The 25,952-nt window shown below is 36.6% G+C and overlaps 1 protein-coding gene across 5 annotated transcripts; it reads right to left on the bottom strand.

The window, feature by feature from the left end:
* Positions 1–2,173: 2,173 nt before the first annotated feature.
* LOC126818582 (uncharacterized) lies at positions 2,174–25,676 on the bottom strand. Of its 5 annotated transcripts, none has more exons than XM_050546044.1 (10): positions 25,539–25,676; positions 18,741–18,821; positions 17,153–17,267; positions 15,293–15,689; positions 14,653–14,738; positions 14,057–14,206; positions 12,852–13,274; positions 11,523–11,638; positions 10,370–10,970; positions 2,174–9,449 (listed from the first exon to the last, which is right to left on the bottom strand). In XM_050546044.1, exons 2-10 carry the CDS (start codon positions 18,804–18,806, stop codon positions 7,600–7,602), a joined length of 3,804 nt encoding a protein of 1,267 aa, XP_050402001.1. In that variant the 5' UTR covers positions 18,807–18,821; positions 25,539–25,676; the 3' UTR covers positions 2,174–7,599. The 5 variants fall into 5 exon arrangements, with proteins under 5 accessions (XP_050402001.1, XP_050402003.1, XP_050402002.1 ...); XM_050546046.1 differs by having other exon boundaries at positions 15,293–15,686; XM_050546045.2 differs by having other exon boundaries at positions 25,535–25,624.
* Positions 25,677–25,952: the final 276 nt, after the last annotated feature.

Below are 25,952 nucleotides of genomic sequence, written 5' to 3'. Positions count from 1 at the left end.
TTCGTTGGTTAAAAGGTATAAGCTTCATCTTTTAAACTGTGTGAAGAATATAATGTCAGGGTCAGAATATGACGTGAAAATTATCAAAACTGTTTGTAGGTTCACAACATTCTTCTTCTATTAGTGTTTAACGTCCGTTTACACCGATGTTGTATTTTAGTATGCCCAGCGCACGCGCAGGGATCTTTTATATGGGAAGAAACCGGAGAAAATTGACGAGGTTTAGAAAGCATACGCTCACACCTGGAATCGAAACTACTCGAAGCGCTACACCCCACCTTTATAACAGCCATTATAATGGAATAGGGTACTCCAGTATTTGGAGACTAACATAAGATAAATATACGTTTCTATGGTAACGTGTGCAATGACATCCGAACTACTAGACACACTTTCCTGTCGGTCGCGCAGGCCCCACAAATACCTGGCTTTGTAAATCCTGCGGTTCTTCCAGTCCTTACCGGAAGTAGAACCCGGGACATTCTAGCCAAAAGACTAAAATACCCCACATCTCAACTACCGAGGCCCGTCAAAATATCCCACCGCTCGACTACCGAGGTCCATCAAAATTCAAAATACCCCACAGCTCGGCTACCGCGGCCCGTCAAAATATCCCACCGCTCGACTACCGAGGTCCGTCAAAATACTCCACAGCTCGACTACCGAGGTCCGTCAAAATACTCCACAGCTCGACTACCACGGCTCGTCAATATACCCTACATGTATAACTCGACTACCGCGGCGCGTCAAAATACCACACAGCTCGACTACCGAGGTCCGTCAAAATACACCACCGCTCGACTACCTAAGCCTGTGAAAATACTACACCGCTCGACTACGACGCCCGTGAAATTTCCCCACCGCTCGACTACCGAGGCCCGCCAAAATACCCCACCGCTCGACTACCGAGGCCCACCAAAATACCCCACTGCTCGATTACCGATATCCGTCAAAATACCCACAGCTCGACTATCGCGGCCCGTCAAAATACCACACAGCTCGACTATCGCGGCCCCTCAAAATACCACGCAGCTCGACTACCGAGACCAGGTAAAGAGTAAGAAACATCAGAATATTCTTACTATTATTTTACCTCGAGTAATATCGCAGATAAAATTCCCAATTATGAAACTAGTTATACTTAATTAATGTTTACATACTTAACTTACCCTGTCTATAATTAGACACGAAGCCGGATGACCGACATTTTAATTCCTAAATCGAAGATTTCAGTCCAGACAGTTGTACTTCGAGAATTTGAGAAGTATTTATTCTGCTTCCACTAATAAAGATTTTATGACAGGTGTGAAACCGCGGAGTTGAACCGCATTGTCAAATGGTTTACTAATTTTTAATATGGTCGCCATTCAGGGCAGAGATTTATTCCTAAAGTAGATAGTTCTCTGTGTGCAGGATGGTAATGTCTATTGTTTCTAAACCCCGTCAGTAATTATATACAATATAAATAATTGATTTATTCCGTGACATTTCACACCAGACAGTCTCCGTTGAACTCGATTAAAATTCTCAACTGTTTGCACTGTTCGGTTCGTACATTCGCGGTTAAAGCATTCACAAGTTTCAGCAACGTTAGGAAGGTATTCACGAGGATCTAAAGAGTGGAACAATGACCGTTCGTAACTACAGAAGTAATTAACAGAACTCAATTGGAATTTATTATCTTCTTGGTTTCATTAATTTAAATTATCCGTATAAATTTCACACTGATTGGATGATTGATTACATTAGCTGTTAGAGCGCTTACAAGATTCTTCAATGTGAAACAAGGGTCACAACTCGAAAAATAATGAACAAAAACTGTTCAAATTTAATATATTTCTCAAATTCTTCGCCTTGCCAATATTTCTACTCAAAGGGCAAGTAATGGCCAAAGAACTGGGGTTTAATGTACTACCTGTCTGCACCATATAAATGGCCCAATGAAATATATGTAATATCCACCACCTGTTCCTTCTTTCTGACTTTTTTTGTATTATAATAGAATATATTATTATTGGTTCTAAAGTATGTTAATATAGATAGTGACGACCTCTGTCTAAATAATCAGTCTCTATATTTATACAGGAAAATGAAATGGCATTTAGCATCATACTGTTCTCTGCTCCCTCTGGGTTAAAGACGGTTAGCCTAATGAAGAAAACAAATCTCCGCATCTATAATAAGTCATTTATTTATTATATTTTACATAGCACTATTTTATATACTTACACTTTCTATACGTGATTAAATAAATTAAAACCATTAACAAACAAAACTAAAAAAAAAGGTTTTAAAAAACGAGAAAAAAATACAAACAAAAACAAAAAAGTAAACAAACAAAATTATATTTCTCACACCAAATACCCAGAGTCACACCAAACACCAGAGTGGGGATATCTAATGGTCCTTACACCAAATTTTAACATGAAAATAAGCATTTTAAAAATGACAGCATACTTGTGCAACTATTAAATTTCAATACTTAATTTACGAGAATTCTTGGTTCAAACACCAGAGTTGGAATATGTAATGGTATGTATCTCTTACACCAAATTTTAACATGAATATAAACTTTTTAAATTAAATAATTTATTCAAAAATAACAGCATACTTGTGCAATTATCTTAACTTATAATTTCAAAACTTAATTCACGAGAACTCTTGGTTCAAACACCAGAGTCGAGATATCTAATGGTATGCAGAGCCTAACACCAAATTTTAACACGAAAATAAGCATTTTAAATTAAATAATCTAATTTACAAGAACCATTGGTTCATGTGAAATAAATATCTAGGTATTGTTGTACATGCTAAGTCTGAATTTCTGTTCTTAAGGAAACGCTCATATTCCTGAAGCAACTGCCCGAGAAATACCTTAAAGATTGATTAGGTCTTATCAAACGAAACACTGCGAGAGTATAAGAAATACTCAGATACACATTCCAAATGCCTGCATTCAATATATTTCCACCGGGTTACGTCCCTTTATAAAATATTCTAATATGTGATCTTCCCCGCCCTTTATAAAATCAGTGCCAAAATGCAATTATTCCTTCGCGTCCTGGGGGAGAGACCCTTTCTGACATTCTATGTCCTTATGCTTCATATTCCTTAACAAATGCCCCTGTGCTTCATATTCCTTAACAAATGCCCTGAAATCGATGCAACTGAAGTTCTATGAAACAAATCGACAGCTAATAAATATAACAACATTATAGGGAACACAATTACCATTTTAATTAAAGCGACGTTGCGCCAAGAGAACCCTCAACGAACCGTCGCATTAATGAAAGTAGCAATTGTGTTCCATATTATGCTTTTGTGTTTATTACGTGTGTCATTTGCTAAATGCCGCTCAAAGCCTCATACCATCTCTCATACAACAATAAACGGTAGTGTATATTTATATAGCGCTGACAAAATCAGCTGGTCAAAGCTGCTCAAAGCGCTGGTAGTTTTACATTTCTTGGCAAGTCATCTCAACCAATAATAATATTAGAAATTATTTTCAACCAACATTATTAGAGCTTCATTTCTACTAATAACACCAGAGCTTCATTTCAATCAATGATATACCATTTTCTTTTCCATTGATAATATTAGAACTTCATTTGAATCAATAACATTTCAACTAAGGCTATTGGAACTTCATTTCAACTAATGATGTCAGAACTTAGAAACTAATTAGAAATTCATTTCTAACAATAACAACATTAAACCAAAATTACGACACAGTTGATACCATTATCTGTAATACGATTGTGAAACTGGATAAAAGGTCCAGAGAAGGCGTAAATTATGCAGCCCCACCCTCCAAACCCAAACACACACCCCCAAAATAAACTCCACCAGACAAGCGTTTAATAGTCTAAAAAGTCCGACTCTGTCCCTGGCCCGTCCACGATAGATAGCTATTTGTACTGTGATGTTATCTTACTGATGCTCAAGAAGGCCATGAAAGGAAGTAAGTAGTCAGATATTTCACAGTAGAATCGTGTCGGGTCAGTAGGTTTATCTTTGGCAAGATTTATTTTTTGTAAAACGAAGCAGGATAAATAAATAAATCCAATACTGGTATTGAAAAAAACATGGAGGTTTGGCACCTGAACAAAACGTAGTTATTAGAAATTGTTTACATATATACATATAAGAAATAGTCTATTTTAGCCTAAAATTAGCCCAGAGATTACCCTTACTTTTTTTGTTGAAAATAAATACATGTATATATAGGCCTTTACAAGAAATAGTCTTGTCTATCCATTCCTGCTGCTTACTTAATTAACTCCTACCTAATTCATACAATAATACAATATTCACATTTGATATAGGTTTCAGACTAGTAATTCATCCTCCTGACTTCAGTTATGTCAATTTTACCACCCTAACTCACCAGCAACCTTGTTGCAATAAGTGTTAACTTGTGGGATTATAATCAAATGGTTTTGGTGCATATTCGTAATTTTGAAGCGGAAGGACATCAGAAAGTAAACATTTATATAATAGGGAAATCCCCCCCCCCCCCCCCCAACAACCGAAAAAAATAAAATTGTGCAATAGCCTGTAGAACTGCAATCTGATTAATATACAGATCTATATTTCGTTTCGTTTTTTTTATACGTTTGATGGCCTACACTACATGACAAGTAACACGAAATTTTGAACTATAAAAACGAAAGTATCTGTGTTTTAATCAGATTGGTAGAACTGAATTCACTGAGGAGAGAATTACTAGTAGTTTGAGGACATACAAATAGACTATAGCCTAACTAATAGGTTTAAAAAGACTACCTGACCGCGACCTTAAAAACTAATGCACTCTGAGCGCTATGTGTATATACATCAGGTCTATATATGATATAGAAAGCAATGCGCAAGCAGGCATTTTAAACCAACCGGATAATATGCATTGTTTTATCAAGGTTAACCCCCTTTAGCTTTCCAGGGTGCTACAGTCTAAGGGAAACAACTCTTGTTTTAATCACATCAATATAAAATGTTGTCAAAATCCACACAGTTATCAGATTATTTACATATATTTAACAATTAACCATAGATATATTATTTTATATGTACATTAAAAGAAATCACAAGTTTTAATTATCACAAAATTAGATACATCTTAGTTTTTATTAATCTATCTACAGTTATACACTCATGAAAATATGGAAGGGGGCTTGGGGAAGAGTCCTTAAGGAACTGTCAGATTCCCACTTGTGGATTGATCCTTTAAGACAGAGTCCCACTAGTGGATTGATCCTTTAAGACAGAGTCCCACTAGTGGATTGATCCTTTAAGACAGAGTCCCACTAGTGGATTGATCCTTTAAGACAGATTCCCACTAGTGGATTGATCCTTTAAGGCTAAGTTACACTAGTGGATTGATCCTTTAAGCCAAATCCTTGGAGAAGTCTTGAAAGACAGGTCCTATAGGTCATTCTTGGCCGAGTTCCCCGTCAATAGATTTTAGAACAAGTGCTAATCCATTTGTAGCACAATTCTTACTTGAATGAGACTTCTTCTATCAGGTGCCCAACAACCTTTAACCTATAAGACAAATTGATTGGACAAATTGATTCATTAAGACAAATCCTAGGACATGTTTAAATGGATAACCCCTGTAGGTTATTGTTCTCGGTGTTGTCCTGATTGAGTTTGACGCATTGGTCAGTTTGTGAAATGAAATGAAATGAAATGGAGTTTAACGTCCTACTGTTCTTCTCTTAACCTGGGCTAATGAAGACGGGCATACGCCATACAGTGTCCTATGAGGGAAATTTTGCCCAGACAGCGGCACTACGGCCTACTCTTATATCGAATTCCAACTGCCAAGGGATCTTTTACGTGCACGCCAATGTGTACACGGGACCTCGGTTTTCGTCCCATCCGAACGACTAGACAGCTTTCTTTGTCAGCCCCTCCATCCTGCATCACTGACAAGGGAGAACCATGCCGGAAAATCTGGATGAACTTTCTCGGCCAATGCAGGGATCGAACACCCGACCTCCAGGCTAGCGAGCCAGCGCCTTACCCACTTAGCCACGTGATCCCCAGGTCAGTTTGTAGGATAAATCTTATTTGAATACGGTATGTACCATACTTTGGGATTTTTCAATAGGATAAGAAATGAAATGAAATTGGATTTAACGTCCTACTATTCTGCTCCAACTGGGCTAAGAAATCTTTAACATATAGGACATATAGTTCCGTTTACATGAAAGGATTTGTAAAACCTCAAGATAAATTCACTAGTCTGACTCGGTCCTTTGATCTTTATAAAGAATATCAAACGTAAAAAGGTACTTTACAGTACATAACGGTTAATAGAAACTTTTTAAATCAATCACTAATGATGAAAATACTATAAAGCAAGAAATAATTGCCATGCATCTTTTTCCTAACTTCTTTCATAGGAATTTAGTAATTGAAAGTAGAATTTTATGGATACTCAATTACTATGCAGCATTTTGACGAAGATACTATAGTGTTAATGAAAGGAATTCTGACGTCTGTACATGTATATAGATATCAGTAGCAGTGATTGTTACTTATTAGATCACAAATTGATGCGGATACTATAGTCTCTTATCAAGCAAATCAGAAAAGGTGTGAAATAGGAGCCAATGTGACATATTAGATCAAGTTATCCAGTCTAAACTAATAGCAGTTGAACGCAAATTTAGCCTTTGGTTCTATCTGTGAACATACTGTATACACATAGACATTCATGTATACCCACTTCACAAAACATATCAACACAACTAATTGAACTAAATCAACACTTTTGTTGTTATTTTGTTACAAAAATCAAAGTTGTCTATTCATTTTAAAGACTATTGGAAATATCAAAAACTATTACCGAAAACCTGATTTATACAAATTAAAGCACCAGTCAAACTTTTAACACAGATGGGGCAAGCCTAAAATATCACTACTAGAGAACGAACAAAAAGTCACCTTAAACCTCAATATCTAGATATTATACGGAAAACAGAAATTAAGTAATTTGGCCTAAAAAAGGATTAAAGCATTTGAGAAACATTTCAATAGAATGTAACTTGAATAACTAATCTCAGAATTCTTGTTGGTGATTAACAATTATTTGCATGGTTAGCCCAATAGAAGAGAGACCATAATAATATTTAAAGTCAAAATCATCATTTGTATTTTTCTGACAATGTATAATTTTTCATGGCTTCATCCACACCTAAATATACTCATTGATCATTTAAAATTAATCGAAATCAGATTAAAAAAGAGACCTACCAAATATTTTAGTGAAAACTATAAGTGGCGCTGGCTTGTTTAGACCATATCCCATTATTTATAACGTCGGCAGAGGATGTAGAATACTTTCAATTTTTCAAATTATCATGACTTTGCAAATACTGAACAGAATTTACCCATCTTTGGGCTGATCTTCCTTTTAGAGATTTAACTGTCAAAATATTGTAATTTACAAGGGATTTAAAATACTCAATTGACGTTCAGACTTTAAACAATTTAAATATTTTAAGAGAAATTAAATTGGTAGACTTATTATTATTATTAAATTGAACAGGAATATAGGTAAATATAATTTGCTAGATCAAAAAGCACCAATTAGAAAAGATCAAAATCAACTTCTCCATCAAAAAAATGATCACTTCGTGTATTTGGTCGAAATGTGGCTGGATGACGTTGTCTATACTCTCGCTTCTCTTTACGATTATTAGCTTGATCAAACATCCAGTCAGATTCCCTATGGTGGTCTCGCCTATTTTTGCGGTGGTGAGCTTGATTGAAAATCCAATCTGGTTCAGTTTCCTGCTGTCTGAGATTTTCACGATGATGCGCTCTATCGAAAACCCAATCTGGTTCACTTTCATGCTGCCTAATATCTTCACGATGATGCGCTCTATCGAAAACCCAATCTGGTTCACTTTCATGCTGCCTAATATCTTTACGGTGGTTAGCTCTATCGAAAATCCAATCAGGCTGACTTTCCTGTTTTCGGATATCCTCACGATTATGTGCTCTTTTAAATAACCAATCAGGTCGAGGTTCTGGATACGTTTCAAGCTTTTCATACCAATCATCTTCACCGTTGTCGTCACCATCATCATTTACCTCATGTAGATCTTGTTCAGTGTGATCATTATCTTTAACATCACCATGGTTACCATTGTTTCCATGGAAACTCTCTTTGGATTCTGGGATATCTGCCTCCATCCCTAAGCCATCTTGTTCTACTATCTTGTCCTCCAGCATTTCTGTCTGCCATGACTGCAGTCTGTCTTCGCATTGCACTATCGACTCCTTTTTTAGCGTTTCCATATCAACCTGATTACTCCAAAACAGCATCTGACAATCAAACCACAGTGTAACATCCCCATCTAACTCTAAACCAATCAGAAGTCTGCTTGTTTCCCTGACATAACCTAATAAGGAAGACTTAGAATCACTGTTCATTTTTTTAAAATGTTTTTCATTTATCTTTAAAATTTTGTTTTGAAATTTTTTGAATTTTTTCAATGATTTGTTTTTTGCTTTAGCAAATTCCTTCTGTTGTTTTTGAAGAATTTTAATTCGTTGTCTCTCATCTTTCCTAAGCCTTTCATTGTTTTTCTTTTGTTGTTTTTTATCTTTCTTTGTGGAATTTTTGTGGTTCTTTTCACTAGGAGTTTTTGTATACTGCTCTTCACGCTTCTGCTTTTCTGTCTTTCGAACATTTTCCTTTACGTACTTCTTTGACGGACTTCTGCTGGGATTTGGTTGTTTTTTAGACATTCTGTACCATCTTTTGACCTTTCTTTGAATTTTATTTTTAATTTTCTGCCCAAAATTCACCACTCTATCGGTTATTTTGTTGAGAGTGTTTGAAACAGCTGGTTCGTGTTGGGTCAAGAATTTAACAGAGAGATTTTTAACCTGTAACCACGTATCTTTGATCTGTTGGCTGACATTCGTCATTTTATTACGCGTTTTATTCATGATCTCTTTGATGTTTTCTGACCATTTAACGTTTGGAGCCGATTTACTGTTCCTTTCTTCTGTGTTGTTGGAATTCTCTGTTTCTGACTGATTCATTTCCTTTTCGCCCAAACCATCACCTGTTTCTGCAGTTTTTTCAAAAGTTTTCTTGACCTCGCTTATCGAGTCAAAAAAATCTTCACCTGATTTTGTCATCTCTTCTAGAATTATTGTCGTAAAATCTGTCACGGATCCTTTCACGTCGTTCGCTATGAAAAATGAAACATTAAGGAACTTGTCGAGCATGTCCGAGTCTAGCTGTGATATGATGTCAGCCATACTGAGATTTGTGAGTAAATACGTCAGACAGTTTGTTGAGTTGATGACAGTCTGTGATTCCAACGTTTCATATTTCTCCTGAAATTGTTGAAGTTCTATTTTCTTTTCCTCTAGTTCATTCCTCACCTTGATTAAATCTTTATTTTGAACCCACAAATCATCTGAAAATTGAAAAAAAAAAATAAATTGAGGTTTCAGGTACTACTTTTCTGCAACCACTGGGCTAATGAAGACAGGTCGAAGTGTACTGTGGGGGGAATATTGCCAAGACAGCACCGATTTAATCTGCTCTTTATGGAATTTTAAATGGGTTCAAGACACTTTTACTAGGTCGGCCCTCTGTCCTGCACTAATGACATAAGGAGAGAGAGAGAGAGAAAGATGGGGTTTAATGTCCACTCGATACAAACAAGGCCATTTCCGGGCTAACAAATGGTTCAATTTTATTTCAATAATTTGCTTGTGCGTAGGAGTCTTTAGCAGTGGGAGGAAACCGGAGGACCCAGAGAAAACCCACGAGAGAGAGAGAGAGAGAGAGAGAGAGAGAGAGAGAGGGGGAGGGTTTAATGTCCACTCGGCACAAACAAGGTCATTTCCGGACTAACATATGGTTCAATTTTATTTTAATAATTAGCTTGCACATAAGGGTCTTTAGCAGTGGGGGGAAACTGGAGGACCCAGAGAAAACCCACGAAGTTAAACAGGCGACCCTACTCCTTGTCACATACAACCGGGAAATCGAAACCACGCCAGCTGACTTAATGACAGGGAAAGAGAGGGAGATGGAGGCCAATGGGGCTTAGTGTGTGCTTGACACTAACCAGTTCATTTCAGGTAAAAAAAATAGACTCCATCAATTCGCAGATGTCCGACATTAAACTTGGCATGCTTATTCATTGGACTGACTTTTAGATATGACTAATAGGCTCATAATTGTTAATTTCAATAACTTGCTTCGGCCTAGGGTTTTTAGGAATTGGGAGTAACCCAGAGTAAATGCACACTGCGAGATTCAGCAGCACAGATAACAGGGCTGATGATTTGTAGTTAAACTCCTCGTCTACCCAACACCGTAACTTACCCAATCTTAAATCTGCTGGTCCCTCATTCTCATGATTTACGGGTTGATCGGTTTTATCTGCAACATCAAGGATTGATTCTAAAGGATCGCAACTATCTGACTTCATACATTCTTTATCTCCCGGAATGGGTTGATCTGATTCATCTTCAACATGTTCCCGATTCCCGGGATGTTTGGTATACCTCAACTTCCCAATTTCCTGTTTCAGCAACAAATTATCTAACGCAGCTGCATCGTGCATCGATTCTAAATCGTCTAATGAAAAGTCTGATGTATGCGATTCTTTCTCTACCGGGACTTTAACAACAGATCGATCACATGATTCCTTCTTAACGAACTGAGGTTGACTGGTTTCTGATATGTCATTGGCTGGATGGATCATGTATTTCAATCGACCAATCGCTTGCTTCAATTCCTGGTTCTCTGTTTCTAATTGGTTGATTTGTTTTTTCAAATAAAGCCTCAAAGTTTCCTTTTCCTCTGCCTTTTCCTTGTCAGTGTTTTTTGAGTCTATTTCTTTATAAAGGGCTGCGTTTTGTAATCGAAGTCTTTCTAAATCCCTGCGACTCTGATGGAATTTCTGCATCAATAGATCATATTCCTAAAATAAAACAAACAAAAGTCCATAAATAAAGGTAAAAGTAGACCCAGTCATCAAGCTACTTGGTCCTTCTATACCAAAAACTAGTCAAATTTGTTTCCAAGCAACCACAAATTAGTATTAAATTCCTGAAAAGGTACAATTACTATCTACCAGTAATAATATACTTAGGCCCCTCCCCCATTATATCTGAAGAGAGAGAGAGAGAGAGAGAGAGAGAGAGAGAGTTTAATCTCCACTCAACACAATCTATGACATTTCTGGACAAACACATGGTTCAATTTTATTTAAGTTATTTGCTTGCACTTAGGCTTCTTGAGCCGAGTGAAGTAACCAGAGGATCCAGAGAAAACACAAAAGATTGGACTGGCAACCCGACCCAACGCCTTGTCTCGAACAAGCGGGGAATAGAAACCACACCCCTTGACTCAATGACAAACCTTGTCATAATGTGTTAAACCATTCGGACCCCCAATCCCTGTCTGACAGTCATAGCAAATACTGATGTCTTAAGGTCTTCATTAGGGGTTGATAGAGTGAGGTAATACCAACCTTATTTAGATTGTTCAATGTTCGTGTCTGTTCAAACCTCTGACCTTCACATTGAGATATCATATTCTTCATTGAGTTGTGAATAGAATCATATGCATCTATCTCATCAAACGTGGCTGAATAAAACAAACAAAAAATCCACATTTATTTTTCTTATATGACAATTTTTTAAGAACATACGCCCACAGCAGCTAAGATATCCGGCCAGTCAACAACGGTTGTTGCAGATTCTGTCAGTATAGAAAGCATTTACAAGACACTAATATCTGATTAAGGGTAGCAACCCATGAAAGTAATTATCAGATATCATTACAATTTACATGTAGCTGTTCAAGTTATTGAACATCACTGAAAATCCATAGGCTTTTTTCTCCTCATGATCTTAAACACTATGTATGAATCTAAAGACAAACAGACGATTAGGTCTCTAAGAGCATTTATTTCAGAGTGAGCAAGGTCCATAACTCTTGCAGTAATTATCGGAAATTATTGAAAATCAAGTCTTAAACAATGTATATAAATCAAACGTAAGAGCTGTTAGGTTTAATGCCATCCTAATATCCCTGTGGTATCGATCCGTTTTACACCACTAACCCCGGGGTCCCTTTACGGGTGAGACACTTGGTCAAATTATCCGTCCCTTGATAAATTTCCTATTTTTATCGACCAATCAAAAATAGAAAATGGAGATGAATTTATATAAGCTATGGCTTGTTTTCAGATCCACAATATCTGTATTGTAAATAATCATGATAAAATAGAAATAAAATATTGTTTAAACCAAAAATAGAAAACAAGTGGTTTAACGTTGAAATTTTTATCGGATATCAATTTCTTTTATCAGTTGAAAGTTCATATCATAAATCTATAAACATACATAAATCTGGGTATAGATTACAACGGGCAGGTTCATTCCGTCTGACGTAGAAATTTTCTTGTTGGCATTGTTGGATTTGGAAAGTAAATCTTTCGATATCATTATTTGAACATCTTATAAATTTTATAATCCTGTGACGTCACTAATATTGTATATATAAAGGTGGGACGGGATTATTTATTGTTGTCATTTGAAAAAGGGTTGTATCATCCAAAACATTATGAAGAATAAAGCACCTCTCATTTCTACTTAAAATCTGTCAGTACTATTGTTGAGCGGTGATTTTTATAAATCTATTTATGTCTACTCTCTCCGCCGGCACTGTCCGTCCAGCCTCTGCTACTTTTTTAAGGGAGTGTTGCTGTTGCCCCTCCCCCTTTCTCATTACTTTGCATATCTATACTATAACAGTTTTCCTGTATCAGAAGATAAATATGTTTAATTTCACTTACCAATATAATGTCCGATGCCGAGTCCCACCACAATAGTAAACATTAGTATAGCGAAAATATCTAACTTTAAATTGAGATGACGATTAGGATTGTGAACATACTGCCGTGCGACATCACCTGCCACTAAGGGAAGATCACCGATGTCATTGACAAACGACATGTCATCATCTAACGCAGGAATAGAACTAACATCACTTTGATCACTTTCGATCCTAGCGTTTTCCTCATCATCGATTTCTGATTCCGTGCTTGCATCCTGTATTTCTTCAATTTCTGCTGGTATGTCACCATGGTGATCATCATCATGGTCATCATCTTCCTGATCCTCCTCCTCCTCATGTTGATGATCCTCGTTACCATGGATATCACCATCTTGATTATCTGGTGCTGGCTGTTCAACAGGGATATCTGGAACTTCAACATCTAGATAAAACATGAATAACATTGAAAATTGTGACTGAATGGGTAAAAAAGATTTTATATTATTGGGAGTCCTCAATTTCGTACTTCTACTCTCTCTTTTCTATCTGTAGGACAGCCACAGTGGTTCATTGAGTACAGGGGCCTGTTTCACAAAATTTTAACTAAGATAAAATCCAAATTTTAGTAATTTGATTGGCTAATATTAGATAGATTTTAGTGCTTAGCCAATCAATATTGAAGTAGCTACTAAAATTTGGATTTTATCTTTAGTTAAGATTTCGTGAAACAGGCCCCGGACCTGTTACATGAACATAGAGCTCTAAATGTCTGCTGAGAAAGTCACCTATGCCACTGTTGTCAGAGGTGCAGTACAGAGGGACTGCGTAATTTGGATGGGAATCAATCACAGACTCTATGTTTTAAAGGGTGCTCGTTAAGTCACTCATACATTTGATTTAATGACAGGCCTTATGATCTAAAGCATGCATGTTAAGCCACTTGTTCCCAACCCCACAATACATTTCATTCAATGACAGGCCTTATGATCTACAGCCGCTGCTAGTTCATGCACTAAACCACTCAACCACTCCCAACCCGATATACATGAAAAAAGGCAACGGTCATAATCTAATATATTCTCACCACTCGACAATACCCCTATCCACCCCACACACATTTGATTCAATGACGTGCTTTGTGATGCACATGCTAAACCACTCAATCACCCGAAACCCCTTGCATACATGAAAAGGGCAGCAGTTATAATCGTAAAATATTCTTACCGTCAACATGATCTGGTTCAGGTGGAGAATTTTCTCGACTCATAAAACTAAATCTTGAACTGACGGATGAAGACGTCATGGCTGACTGATCAGATGACAGGTTGTCAACATCCAGACTTTCTGATACTTCAAGCCGTATAAAATCAGAATCTAGATAAAAACAAGAAGCACACGTAAGACAAATCAACTAGAGAGAGAGAGAAATGGGGTTTACCGTTCACTCAATATTAGGCCACTTCGGAACTAACATATGCTTCAATTTTATTTCAATAATGCGTTTGTGCGTATCGGTCTTTAGCAGTAGGAGGAAACCGGAGAACCCAAAGAAAAACCCTGACATTGGACACAGGCGACCATACTTCTTGTCACGTACAAGCGGGTGAATCAAAACCACTCCATGTGACTCAATGACAGACCTATGATTTAAAAGCGCATGCATAAAACCATTCGGCCACCCAAATCCCCTGGAGAGAGATACATGTAGAGAAAGGAGGTCTAATGTCTACTTGACACACGCTAGGTCATTTCTGGAGTAACATATGGTTTTATTTTTATTTTAATAATTCACTTGGGCATATTTTTAGAACACCTGGTACCTGTATCACTGTTGTTGTCGGAAACATCAGAAATATTCTTCTCACTTAAACCACTCAGTCCAACAACGGCTTCCATTACTACTTCCCTACATAAATAAAACAATATTACTTGTAAAAAAATGGAAGCGATAAGGTCTGTTAAACGCCTACCCGCCCGTCTCCTACCTATGCAAGACAAGAATCTTGTCTGCAATATCAGCTTTAGTGGAAGCGTACAGTACATGTATGCCTGATACACTCACACAGTTAATAAGACACTTACTACAACCGATATTGAGTCAATTTACCACACAAAAAAACGAAATGTCCTATTGAACATAGGAATTACACCATACAGTGTGCTATGAGGGGAAATTGTGCTATGGCCTCATGAAAACAGGCATACCAAATACAGTGTGCTATAAGGATAATTGTGCCCAGACAGCAGAGCTATGGCCTAATGAAGACAGGCATACACCATACAGTGATGGAAATATGGCCTGGACAGCTGCGCTATGGCCTACTCTGATTTCGAATTCCAACTGGCAAACAGTGTATAGTCGCACGGATTAGACAAACAACTGAAGACCTGTGTACACATTGGCGTGCAAGTAAAAGACTCCTGGACATTCAGAATTCAAAATAAATCCATTATACCTACCCTGTTTGTTGTTCTTCAACGTTTGACGTCGGGTTGTTGGAAGAACTAATCAAGGAAGATAACTCCTGAATACCTTTTTCATCATCAGAATCAGGTTTTAACGCTGTGAAACTTGATCGACTGCTGGTCGATGACTCTTCTTCATCTTTTAACTGGGCAATACTTGACATCGAACTCCCGGTGCTACCATCTAGAAGTCCTTCTTCAATAACAGGTCCCATGCTCGATACGTGAGCAATGTCCGCCATTATTGCTGCAGCATCGGCTTCACTAAGCCTATCATCAGAGCATAAGCTATCTGGATGATCTAGACTTTCTGGTAAACTTGTTTTAGCGGTATTCGAATTTTCACCAGATTCAATTGTTGGTTCTGACTTTTTAGATTCATTATCCCCTGCTAGAAAATAGATATTTACTTTTCTGAGACCTTATATTTTAAACAATGTACAGAACATGTTTTAAATATGAAGAGTCCAGGGGAAGAACGAACGATCTAAGTAAAAATTTTGTCATTTCACATACAATGCAAAACAAACTTTGAAACCTGATGGAAGAGAATGCTTTATGCGACTGGGACGCTGTGGATTTAGATCAATCTCGATCGGGAAGCCATTGCAGAAGGGCCCTGGTTCAAGGAGACTTAAATTGTTTTTACCTGAAATCGATTGTTCAACAGAAAGCTACCAGATAGCACCATTAACTGGAAAAGGTGACTTAGATCGCTCTTCCCCTGGGCTCTACATATATTACTATTACAGCAAAAATATAAGCCAGACAAAATGAAAGGCACTAGAGGGGTGGTACATGTACATGACAATGGCTGACTTTGTCTGTGACAGGTGTTTTATGGCCTGGTTTGTTAATAGTTGAACTTAACAACATCAAGAATTAAAGATGCATTATGGAAGATTTAGAAAGAGCTGGTTGTTCTTGCTATAATAGTTCAAAAATAGATAATGCAAAATTTTAATTCAAATTACTTTATTCTGAGCGAAGATATTAGCCTTTGAAGGTTTGACAATATGTGTGCATTGATTGTAACCACCGTACTTGTTGCTTGACTTTTAACCTCGAATCACCATTATTAAATTAAATCATTAAATGGTCAAACCATTCTAATCTACTTAAAATCCAATCTAATTCAAATACAGATCTATATTTCGTTCCGTTTTTTATACTTTCGATGGCCTACACTACATGTAGATCTAACAAGTTATAGTGGGAGTTCACGTTCTATGACGTCAGGTACCAAGCAAGCGACATTTGACCCGATTACGTCAGTCATTCGATTAACCAATTAGCGACTGCCATGTATTTTTTATCTACTTTTGCTTTGTTTTGATTTCTATTGCCGCTAATGTCTACCCACAGTTCCTTGCAAAAAAGGTCAAACGCTCGATTCGACAGACCATTTGATTGGCTGACCCCTCATTTCAAGCAGAACACGAGTTAAATAACAACGCTTCCAGATCCAAGTGTAGTAAAGACAAGTAAAATTGAAATGTTGAACTATAAAAACGAAACGAAATTGGATCTGTGTTTTAATCAAATTGCTTAAAATCAGATCGACTTATGTTAATAAATGTCTAATTAATAATCTAGATAACATTTCAGGCCTAAAGAAAGACTTCCCATAGGCAGATTTAGCTTTTGCATAATGCCTGTTTAATCATAAACATTTCACAAGTAGAAGTTTATTTCTGGTGACGCTTCGATGAGCAAAGAATGATTAAGACGAGAGAACCCTTGTCGAAATGTCACCAGAAATAAACTTCTAAAGTAACTTGTATTCCATAAAATTGTTTCATGTGTTATTCTCATTCTGTTACTAAAAGTTGCGTAAACTAAGTATTTATTTACCTAAGGTTGGTGAAACTGAGCGTTCTGATGATCTTCGGTTAGTAAAAGCCACAACCTCTGTATCTAGATTGACGACCTCTAGAGAACAACTGCTGCTTGAACCATCATCACTAACCTAGAGATAAGGATATATTTTCAGTAGTAATTATGTTATTTTTATTACGGGTTGTTTACTGTAGCACTAGGTAACAACTAAGCAATATTTCTAAGCGCTTAACAAATACGGAATTAACAGCACTTAATTATACAACTTAATGACAGATCTTCCCCTGCCCCTTTCACCTCCTCTAAAGGGAAATATAGACCTTAACTCACACCATGCATAGGGGTGATGATTTTCCGTTTCAGAAAATAGCAAATTCCGTTTTAAGTATTTTTAATTCCGTTATTTTCCGTTTCAGAGCTGACCATATTCCGTTTTTTCGAGATAAAATGTTATTTTATGAATAAATGAATAAAACATCTTAAAATGCCTTTTATTACAAAACGGATCATTTTAAACCAATGATAACAAATGTTGAATTGTGAATGACTTGTAATGTTCAATGACTAGTTATTCTTTAAACCTGTTTCCCGAATTAAATAACAGAAAATTACATCTTGTGAGCTCGTTTCATCTTTTTAGCAGACGAAGCCATTTTTCTCAGATGCTAGGTGTAGTCGCGATTTATCCAGACATCTTCGTAGTTACTACCGTTTCTTCGAGAATAAGGGCTGGATTCACAAGGCTACGGTATATTTCTGATGTCACGTGGTTAATGCGGATAAACACGAGTCACGAGCCCGGCAGTAAAATAAGAAGTAAATGAAAGATTTTTACTTTTATGAAGTGACAGAAGTTTTTTTAAAGACATATATATACATTACAATGTTTAATTCAAGTTAAACTACAGAGTAATTTTATAATGGGATACATGAAAGACGGGTTTTCGTTTCGATTAAAATTATGATTCCTAAATGATGAAATGAAAGTAGCGAAATACTAAAATAGACAGTAACAAAACCACGCGATATCATTCAATATTTCCGATTTTTATGAATAAAAAGATGAAATACTTGGATAACTGCAAAATTATTTTGAGTTTGTGTTTAGTATCAGCAAATATCGGCTTTTCCGTCTTTTTCCGTGTGAGATTTCAAATTCCGTTTTGAGTGGACAATTCCGCGATTTCCGCGTTTTTTCCGCGATCACGGAAAATCATCACCCCTACATGCAGAACAAGCCAACAGTGAGGCTGCCCCCCACAACTCTTAATGGCAGCCTTCTTACATGTTCCTCTAACTCCCCAATCTTACCTCTAACTGCCCATCTTTATCAACTATAGCCCCCAATCTTACCTCTAACTGCCCATCTTTATCAACAATAGCCCCCAATCTTACCTCTAACTGCCCACCTTTATCAACAATAGCCCCCAATCTTACCTCTAACTGCCCACCTTTATCAACAATAGCCCCCAATCTTACCTCTAACTGCCCATCTTTATCAACTATAGCCCCAAATCTTACCTCTAACTCCCATCTTTATCAACAATAGCCTCAATCTTACCTCTAACTCCCCATCTTTATTAATGATAGCCCCAAATCTTACCTCTAACTCCCCATCTTTATCAACAATTGCCCAATCTTCTTCTAAATCACTCGATTTATCAGACATCTTTCTTTATAATGCCTGAAAAATTAACAAATTTTTTTGTCATTTTAGGAGTGTCTACATGTACATATTGGTCAGTAGCCATATTCACAAAATTTAAACTAAAGAATGCAGCCATTTTATTGGCTAAGAGCTAATATATGTACTAAAATTTTAACCATCAACCAATGGAAACGCTGCATCCTTACAATATTTCAGTTAAGTATTCATGAATAAGACTCCTGATCCTCATAAGTCTACCACTCAATGGTCTGATGGGAATTTGGATGTGGGCATTTCATTTACGCTGCTGATCCTCATAAGTCTAACATTCACTGATCGGACAAAGCTGCTGGTCATAAATTGCATTTTTCCATAGATAAATCCTTCTAAAATGTACTATACATGTATATTCAATTTGATCATTTAACACAATATCAATGGTACATACCATGTAGATATTATTTTACAAAGTGAACAAGGGCCATAACTCTAGCACTACTAGAATTAATAAATGGACACAGCTCACCAAATATTTCTACGCCGTCACCCACGAATGTAGGGCAAAAGTTATTTTTAGTCTTTCTCTCCCTTTGCCTTTTTCCCCCTTTTGCATGGCGATTTTTGTTGACTTTCTGGTGTAGAATCAAAGAAAAGGGTTTGAAAATACATTTTCTACCAGGTTTTGGTGAATATTCATGATTTTGAGGCGGAAGGATACAAGAGTTGAGAGGTTGGTTAGGTTGAAATGTAGGGTCCGAAATTGCATGTTTTCTTGTCTTTACTTCCAGCTTGTGTATCTCAAGTTTTCCATGGTGAACCTCATACATGCTTTTGGGCAAGAGGTTGCCACATGTTGCTCCATCTGTGGTAGAAAGCGTTCTACCCAACAAAAATTTGGGAAAAAGTTAGAGCCGGTCTAATAGACGAGAATTAACATTAAAGTCAATGGGCAAATGTTTAGTGATCTGTGGCCAAATGAAATCTGTTCTAATTCCATAGCCTTCTCCACTTCACTAAATTGAACATATAGTTCAAGCAGATCGGGTGATCACTTTTGTCAGGTAGGCCTACATCTAAAACCGTTACTTCCATGACTGCTGAACGCAAACTCTGCCAGACTTTTTGGCAGAAGAAATATTCATGAAATGAAAGGCGTCAACTGATTTGTAACCAACAGAAGTCATTACATTTCTTATAATTGTTAGAAGTCCAGGAAGCTGTTTTACAATATATGTAAATATCATTTGAGCATGTAAATCGTACATACCAATATACATTTTTGTGAAATAAGGACGGTGCCTTTACGAAGTGAACGATCCATTACAATAAACGTAATTTACATAAATTTTTCAAAATTAATAAGCCAATTCGCTTCACTAGTTTTGAACAATGAATATAAATTTCCAGCAAACCGGGGGATAATGTTTGTCAAGAAGTAATTAAAATCAATGGACTTCTTTGTTTCACTATATGAACAATGCATATAAAATTCAAACAGATTACACAAAGTGATCAAGTCTTGCTATGTCAAAATTTTGTGAGTCATGCATTAATTACTGTAGTCTATCTGAATTTAAAATACAGGCATGTGAGGTCAATCTCTAATGTTGGCATACCATTATTTCACATAATGTACAGGGCAATGTGCAAGTACATTATTTATATTACTAGATGAAATATTGGACTTGCATGACGATTTCATTGAAATGCACATGTGGGATAGTGCCTGTATTTTAGTTATTTAACGACCGTGAGTAATATATTGATACAACACTCAGGCTAACTCCATCATGCAGTATCATATGTTGTAATGTCTCACTCTTGGTCATGAAACTCTACATGTAGGTGGAAGCAGATGTTAAACATGAATTAGGTGGAGCTAAATTTGGCTTCAAATGTTATAGAAATTATTATTTTGACATTTATTCACAAAATAAAAATATAATCAGCTCTCTAGAGCATCGTTTGGCCGAGATTTAAGTAGATTTATACTTCGGTGAGAATTAAAAATCTAACAATAAAATGGAAAATTAAGACTTAGTCTTGGTTGTCAAGTACATGTACCATGGTCATGATAATGAACTATCTACAATATATTTTTTTAAACAGTCCTAACTTCACTCAGAATAAAGTAATTTGAATGAAATTTTCAATACCTATTCTTGAACTATTAGAGCAAGACCGTCCAGCTATTTATCTAAATCTTACATACCGATCTGTTTCACAGATATCTCCTAATATCTCTGTAACAGATGACTGTTTCAACACGTGACGTCACATCACGTGGCATCAATCATTGGCTCAATAACGCATGCATTGTTTACATAAAATGTTACTGATTCTGGCTAAATGGTGAATTTTACTTATTTTAATGCACATTTACACTAAATAGGAAATGATTTTTACCTACAAATAATTCAAACCTCTTTATTTATTTTTCTAATAAATGAAAAAAATGTTTTAGAATTTAATTTGACGGAAGAAAAAAGTTAATATTTGGGACTCATAAAGTCGCATCGATGTCATCCTTATCAGTGATTGTCGCGGCCTAGCGAAAATTCACTGCTGATCAGTGTGCTGCTACATACATGGACATATAATGCATCTTTAATGTTTCCCTCTGGATCATTAAACCCAAGGTGGAAGTAGACATTAAGCTGGACAAGAAAAATAAGACCATTAAATCACACATATCCTTCAAAGAATGTTATCCTGGTCATGAGTCAATTATCTAAGATGTCTAGCCACTACCTGAATGGAGAGGTTTCACTGTCTATAATGATTAGGCCATTAATCATTTTAATAAGTCACCGTGATGTATATGTAAATATCCTGTCTCTAATTAATTATAATAATACATGTATGTCCATTTATAAAGCACTCTATCCACAAAACATGCCCATGGCGCATTATACACTAACTACTGTACATGTATTACATGTGGTGTCTAATAATATGATTATTTTTTTTTAAACAAATATCTTATTCAAAAATTGAAAGGGATTGAGGAACAGACATACAAATGTAGCCTATGACCTAAATACAAGAATGAATAAGAAATAGGTGAATAAACAATAAAACAATGCATTTGTATACCTATTTACACATTAGCTATCTGTGGGGTATGCAGTTGTTCTTGTCACATTTTGATTATGATTGATAAAGATATTACTATGGTAGTTATGTTTAACTTTCAAGTCAGACTTGAATTGCTTGAATGATGGACTTCAGAGAGAGAGAGAGAGATAGAGCGAGAGAATTAACCTCCCCTCACACAAACTAGTTAATTTCGGGTCTAACATACGGTTCAATTTTATTTCAACATTTCACTTATGCATAGAATTCTTTACCAGAGGGAGGAAACCAGAGGACCCGGAGAAAACCCACAAACTTGGACAGGCAATCTTAGTTCTTGTAACCTAGAAGCGGGGAAATGAAACCACGCCACTAGGCTCAATGACAGACATCAAAATTTGCAGACCATCAAATTCAACAAGGAATAAGCAAGCACAGGTTCATGTTGATCACACTTGAATTGGAAGAGCCCTGGGGTGTTTCCGAAGAGTTTCGTCCCCAAGAACAAACAACATCAGTGCAGTAGAAATCAAATGGGGTTTAACACCCTATTGTTCTGCTGCAACTGGGGTAATGAAGACAGGCATGCATACATTCATATTCCTGAAGCAACGACTGCAAGTTTTACAACATCTGGACGCTGCTAGATTACTTTGTAATTCCCCAACTTACATGTATAGCTACGTTTTCTCCCTTTACTGCAGAGATGTGGAGGGTAGCGTCCAATCAGAAGTTGTAACACTAACACACTCAAATCAAATATTGCGACCTCCACAGAAATCTTGACATTGAACAAACCTTGAACTTTGCAACTCAATTATCACAGGTAGACATTTTAGCTGGAAAGCGTGAGACTTGGTATTCGCGATAATCGAGGAATCTGATGGACTCTCAAGCTGGGTGAGTGCCGAAATATGCAGGGTATTACGGGAAGGCCTTCATAAGATGTACTCAGTTAAAGCGAGATCAAGCATTCTATTGAAGATGGCATACAGTGTGCGATGAGGGACATTTTGCCAGGTAGCGGTGCTACGGCCTAGTCTTATATCGAACTCCAACTGCCAAGGGATGTTTTTGTCCCTTCCAAAAGACTATACGTTGTCTCTTGCCAGGCTCTCTGTCCTGCACTACTGACAAGTGAGAACCAGATTGGAAAAACCTGATAACACAGGACCTCAAGCCAACGACTTATTAACTGAGCCACCGTGGCTCCCAGTGCAGTAGATGTTGGGGCCCAGTTCCTGGTTAAAAATATAGTGTTTGACGAATTCAAAATATTGCAACATTTTTCTTCCATTGCCAAATTGGTTATTATTGAGGTCACTGATAGTACAGACTATGCATTTTTCTTACAATATTTAATTTTTTTCACGACTTAATCCATCTCAAAATATACTCAAGCTGACTAATTTAACATTTAAAGTAGCTAAGTCCCTAACTCAATATCATCCAAAGTCTTTGACATTGAAAACACGATTTATTTGTCAATTTAAATCAACATTGATGTTGTGGTCTTACCAGCAAAAGGTGGGCTTCTGATATCCAATATTTAAGACAAAATAAACATTTTATCATTGGTACACGAATCGTGTACCATAATGCGTTTCAGGCCCATTTTAACCAAGGGACTCAAAGAACGAGCTAGGCTTATATATTTCACAAGTCATGTCAAACAGTCCGCCATATTCTTATCTGGAGAGCATGCGCAATAAATACTATGTAGACTGGAATAACCAGATGCTAGAGATCGTCATTTGATTGAGACTTCTGGCTTATTTCGCCAAACATAACTGATTTGAAATTAGAGTAAAAACGGAAACGATTAAATGTATAACAGTTTATATACATTCATATTACATTATTATATCTTTGCAACAACCCATTTGTGTCAATTTCTAGGTCCCAAATATTAGCGCTTTAGCATCTTTAAATAGTAAAGAAAATAAAACTGTCGAAGGTATCTCTCAGCTTCCATTTAAACAGATTGGATGAAAGACCCATCTAAAGATTTTACCCAAGACTTAATAATTATGTTGCACTGGTTTGTTTATACTGAGTTAATACCTTTGCATGAGATTTATGAAGGAATTAAATATAATGAACGGAATTTGGTCTTATCAACCTAATGCTTTTCTGCTCCAACAGGCCAAACGAAGACGGGCAGCAATTGAACTCCAACTAACAAGGGTTCTCTTCCAAACAACTAGACGCAATTCCTTGTCAGGCCCTCTGTCCTAGCTGCATCACTGACAAGGGGAACTTTTTTGGCCAACACCTGCTCCAGGTTAGTGAGTCGACACTGAGCCAATTCAGGAGGGCTAGGTCATATAGAAATGAAATAAAATGGGGCTCAAAGATACATTCCCGCATACAAACTGGGTGATTTGATGATATATTTGGGCTAAAAACATATTCAAACTAATTAATTTATCATAATTTTGCTTCAAATCCTTCTCAAAACATTGCCAAGGAATACCTAGATAACAAACCTTTATCTCTCAACCCTCCGTGTTTCGAGATAAGAAATGGTGCCGCTAACTTCAACATAGCACATGCGGGAGCGATTCTCACCCGGCATTTGTAAACAAAATTGACAATATTTTTAATTGATTATTGTTATTTATAATTCTGTCACACCCAACTACAATTAAGCATATAATCCTACCTGAAACGGGTACAAATCCCCTCTTTTTAAATCAAAGCGACAGTAGATTGCTTTTTCTGACATTTTAAATTTACGCCTGTAACACATAAAGGCGGGGTCTCGTGTGCAATAGCCAATCAAAGTTCTTATCTGATCAGAGTTGTGCAGTTGTAATACACCGTAATTATGAACGTCCGATTCAATTTTGATAAAAACAACGCTTGATTTACTTTATTGTCAATATTTGCTAATAAATGATAAAAATCGATCAAAAGAGGTCATGTTTGTGTCACGTTACTGACCTCTCTCGGTACCTAGAGCAACATGAAGGAAACTTTGCCTGGACAGCAGTGCTACGCATGGACCTATTCTTATATCAAATTCCAACTGCAAAGGCATCTTTTACATGCATGCCAAGGTGTAAATACTTTATTGGACCTTGGTTTTTTGTCCCATCGAAATGACTAGACAGCTGTCCTTGTCAGGCACTCATCCTCATCCTGCAACACTAATAAGGGGAAACCACGCCAGAAAAACCTGATGCCTTACTCACTTAGCTACCGTTGCTTCCTATGTCAGATACAACTAAAATGGTACCCACCTTTAGCCCCATACACAGAAGTGGGTTAAGAAATGAGGTAGCCTTCCTTATAGCTTAGTGCAGTCACCAAGAAAAAAAGAAGAAAAAAAAATTCACGACATATAACCCTGGCACTCGGGAGTTTATAGTAAATTAGAAGTGACGATTGCATTTAAACAAGAATGACTGACAATAACATATGGAAATTGATTTTTTGCACAAAATAAATCTGCACTTCTTAATGCTCGGTCGATAAAAACAATATACCAAAAAGGCAACATTTGCGAGAAATCGCACAATAATATTATTTCCTCGTGACGGGTCGATATTAATTTTACTCCGTCGTTTACTTCTGGCATAGCATCTTCTTATAACCATGGCAACCTGGCAATTTTGTTGCATTTTTGCAAAAGAATGTTTAGATAAATAAAAGCACGATAAAAGTTTTACCTACCACCTTCGGCAATGCCCCTTCTACATGAATAATTCTACTCGAACTGTCAACTGACGAAATTCACAAAATGACAACATGACCTACATTTAACTATTTGAAGCTAGTTTTATAATAAGTTTCGTATTCGATATTTATCAAAATTCATTCAAATTAAAATTTCTGATAAGCACTAAATAAATACAATGGAAAATCTTCAAGATTTAATATCTAAAACGGCAGCATGAGTGACAATGCATCAAAACTTGGAATAAAGTAAACATAATTCAGCTCTGCATAGTCGAGATTATGTCATGTCTATTTATACTGACCAATGAGAGGTGATAATAATATCCAATGAAGTAAAGCCTAATCTGCAATAACAACAACACTAGCACGTGCCCTAAAGAGCGTCAGATAAGTCTACGTGTAAAACTG

This window comes from Patella vulgata, chromosome 4 (assembly GCF_932274485.2).
Source record: "Patella vulgata chromosome 4, xgPatVulg1.2, whole genome shotgun sequence".
Taxonomy (NCBI): Eukaryota; Metazoa; Mollusca; class Gastropoda; family Patellidae; genus Patella; species Patella vulgata.
Note: the sequence above shows the minus strand (reverse complement) of the source record. Positions and strands in the feature narration are given on the sequence as shown.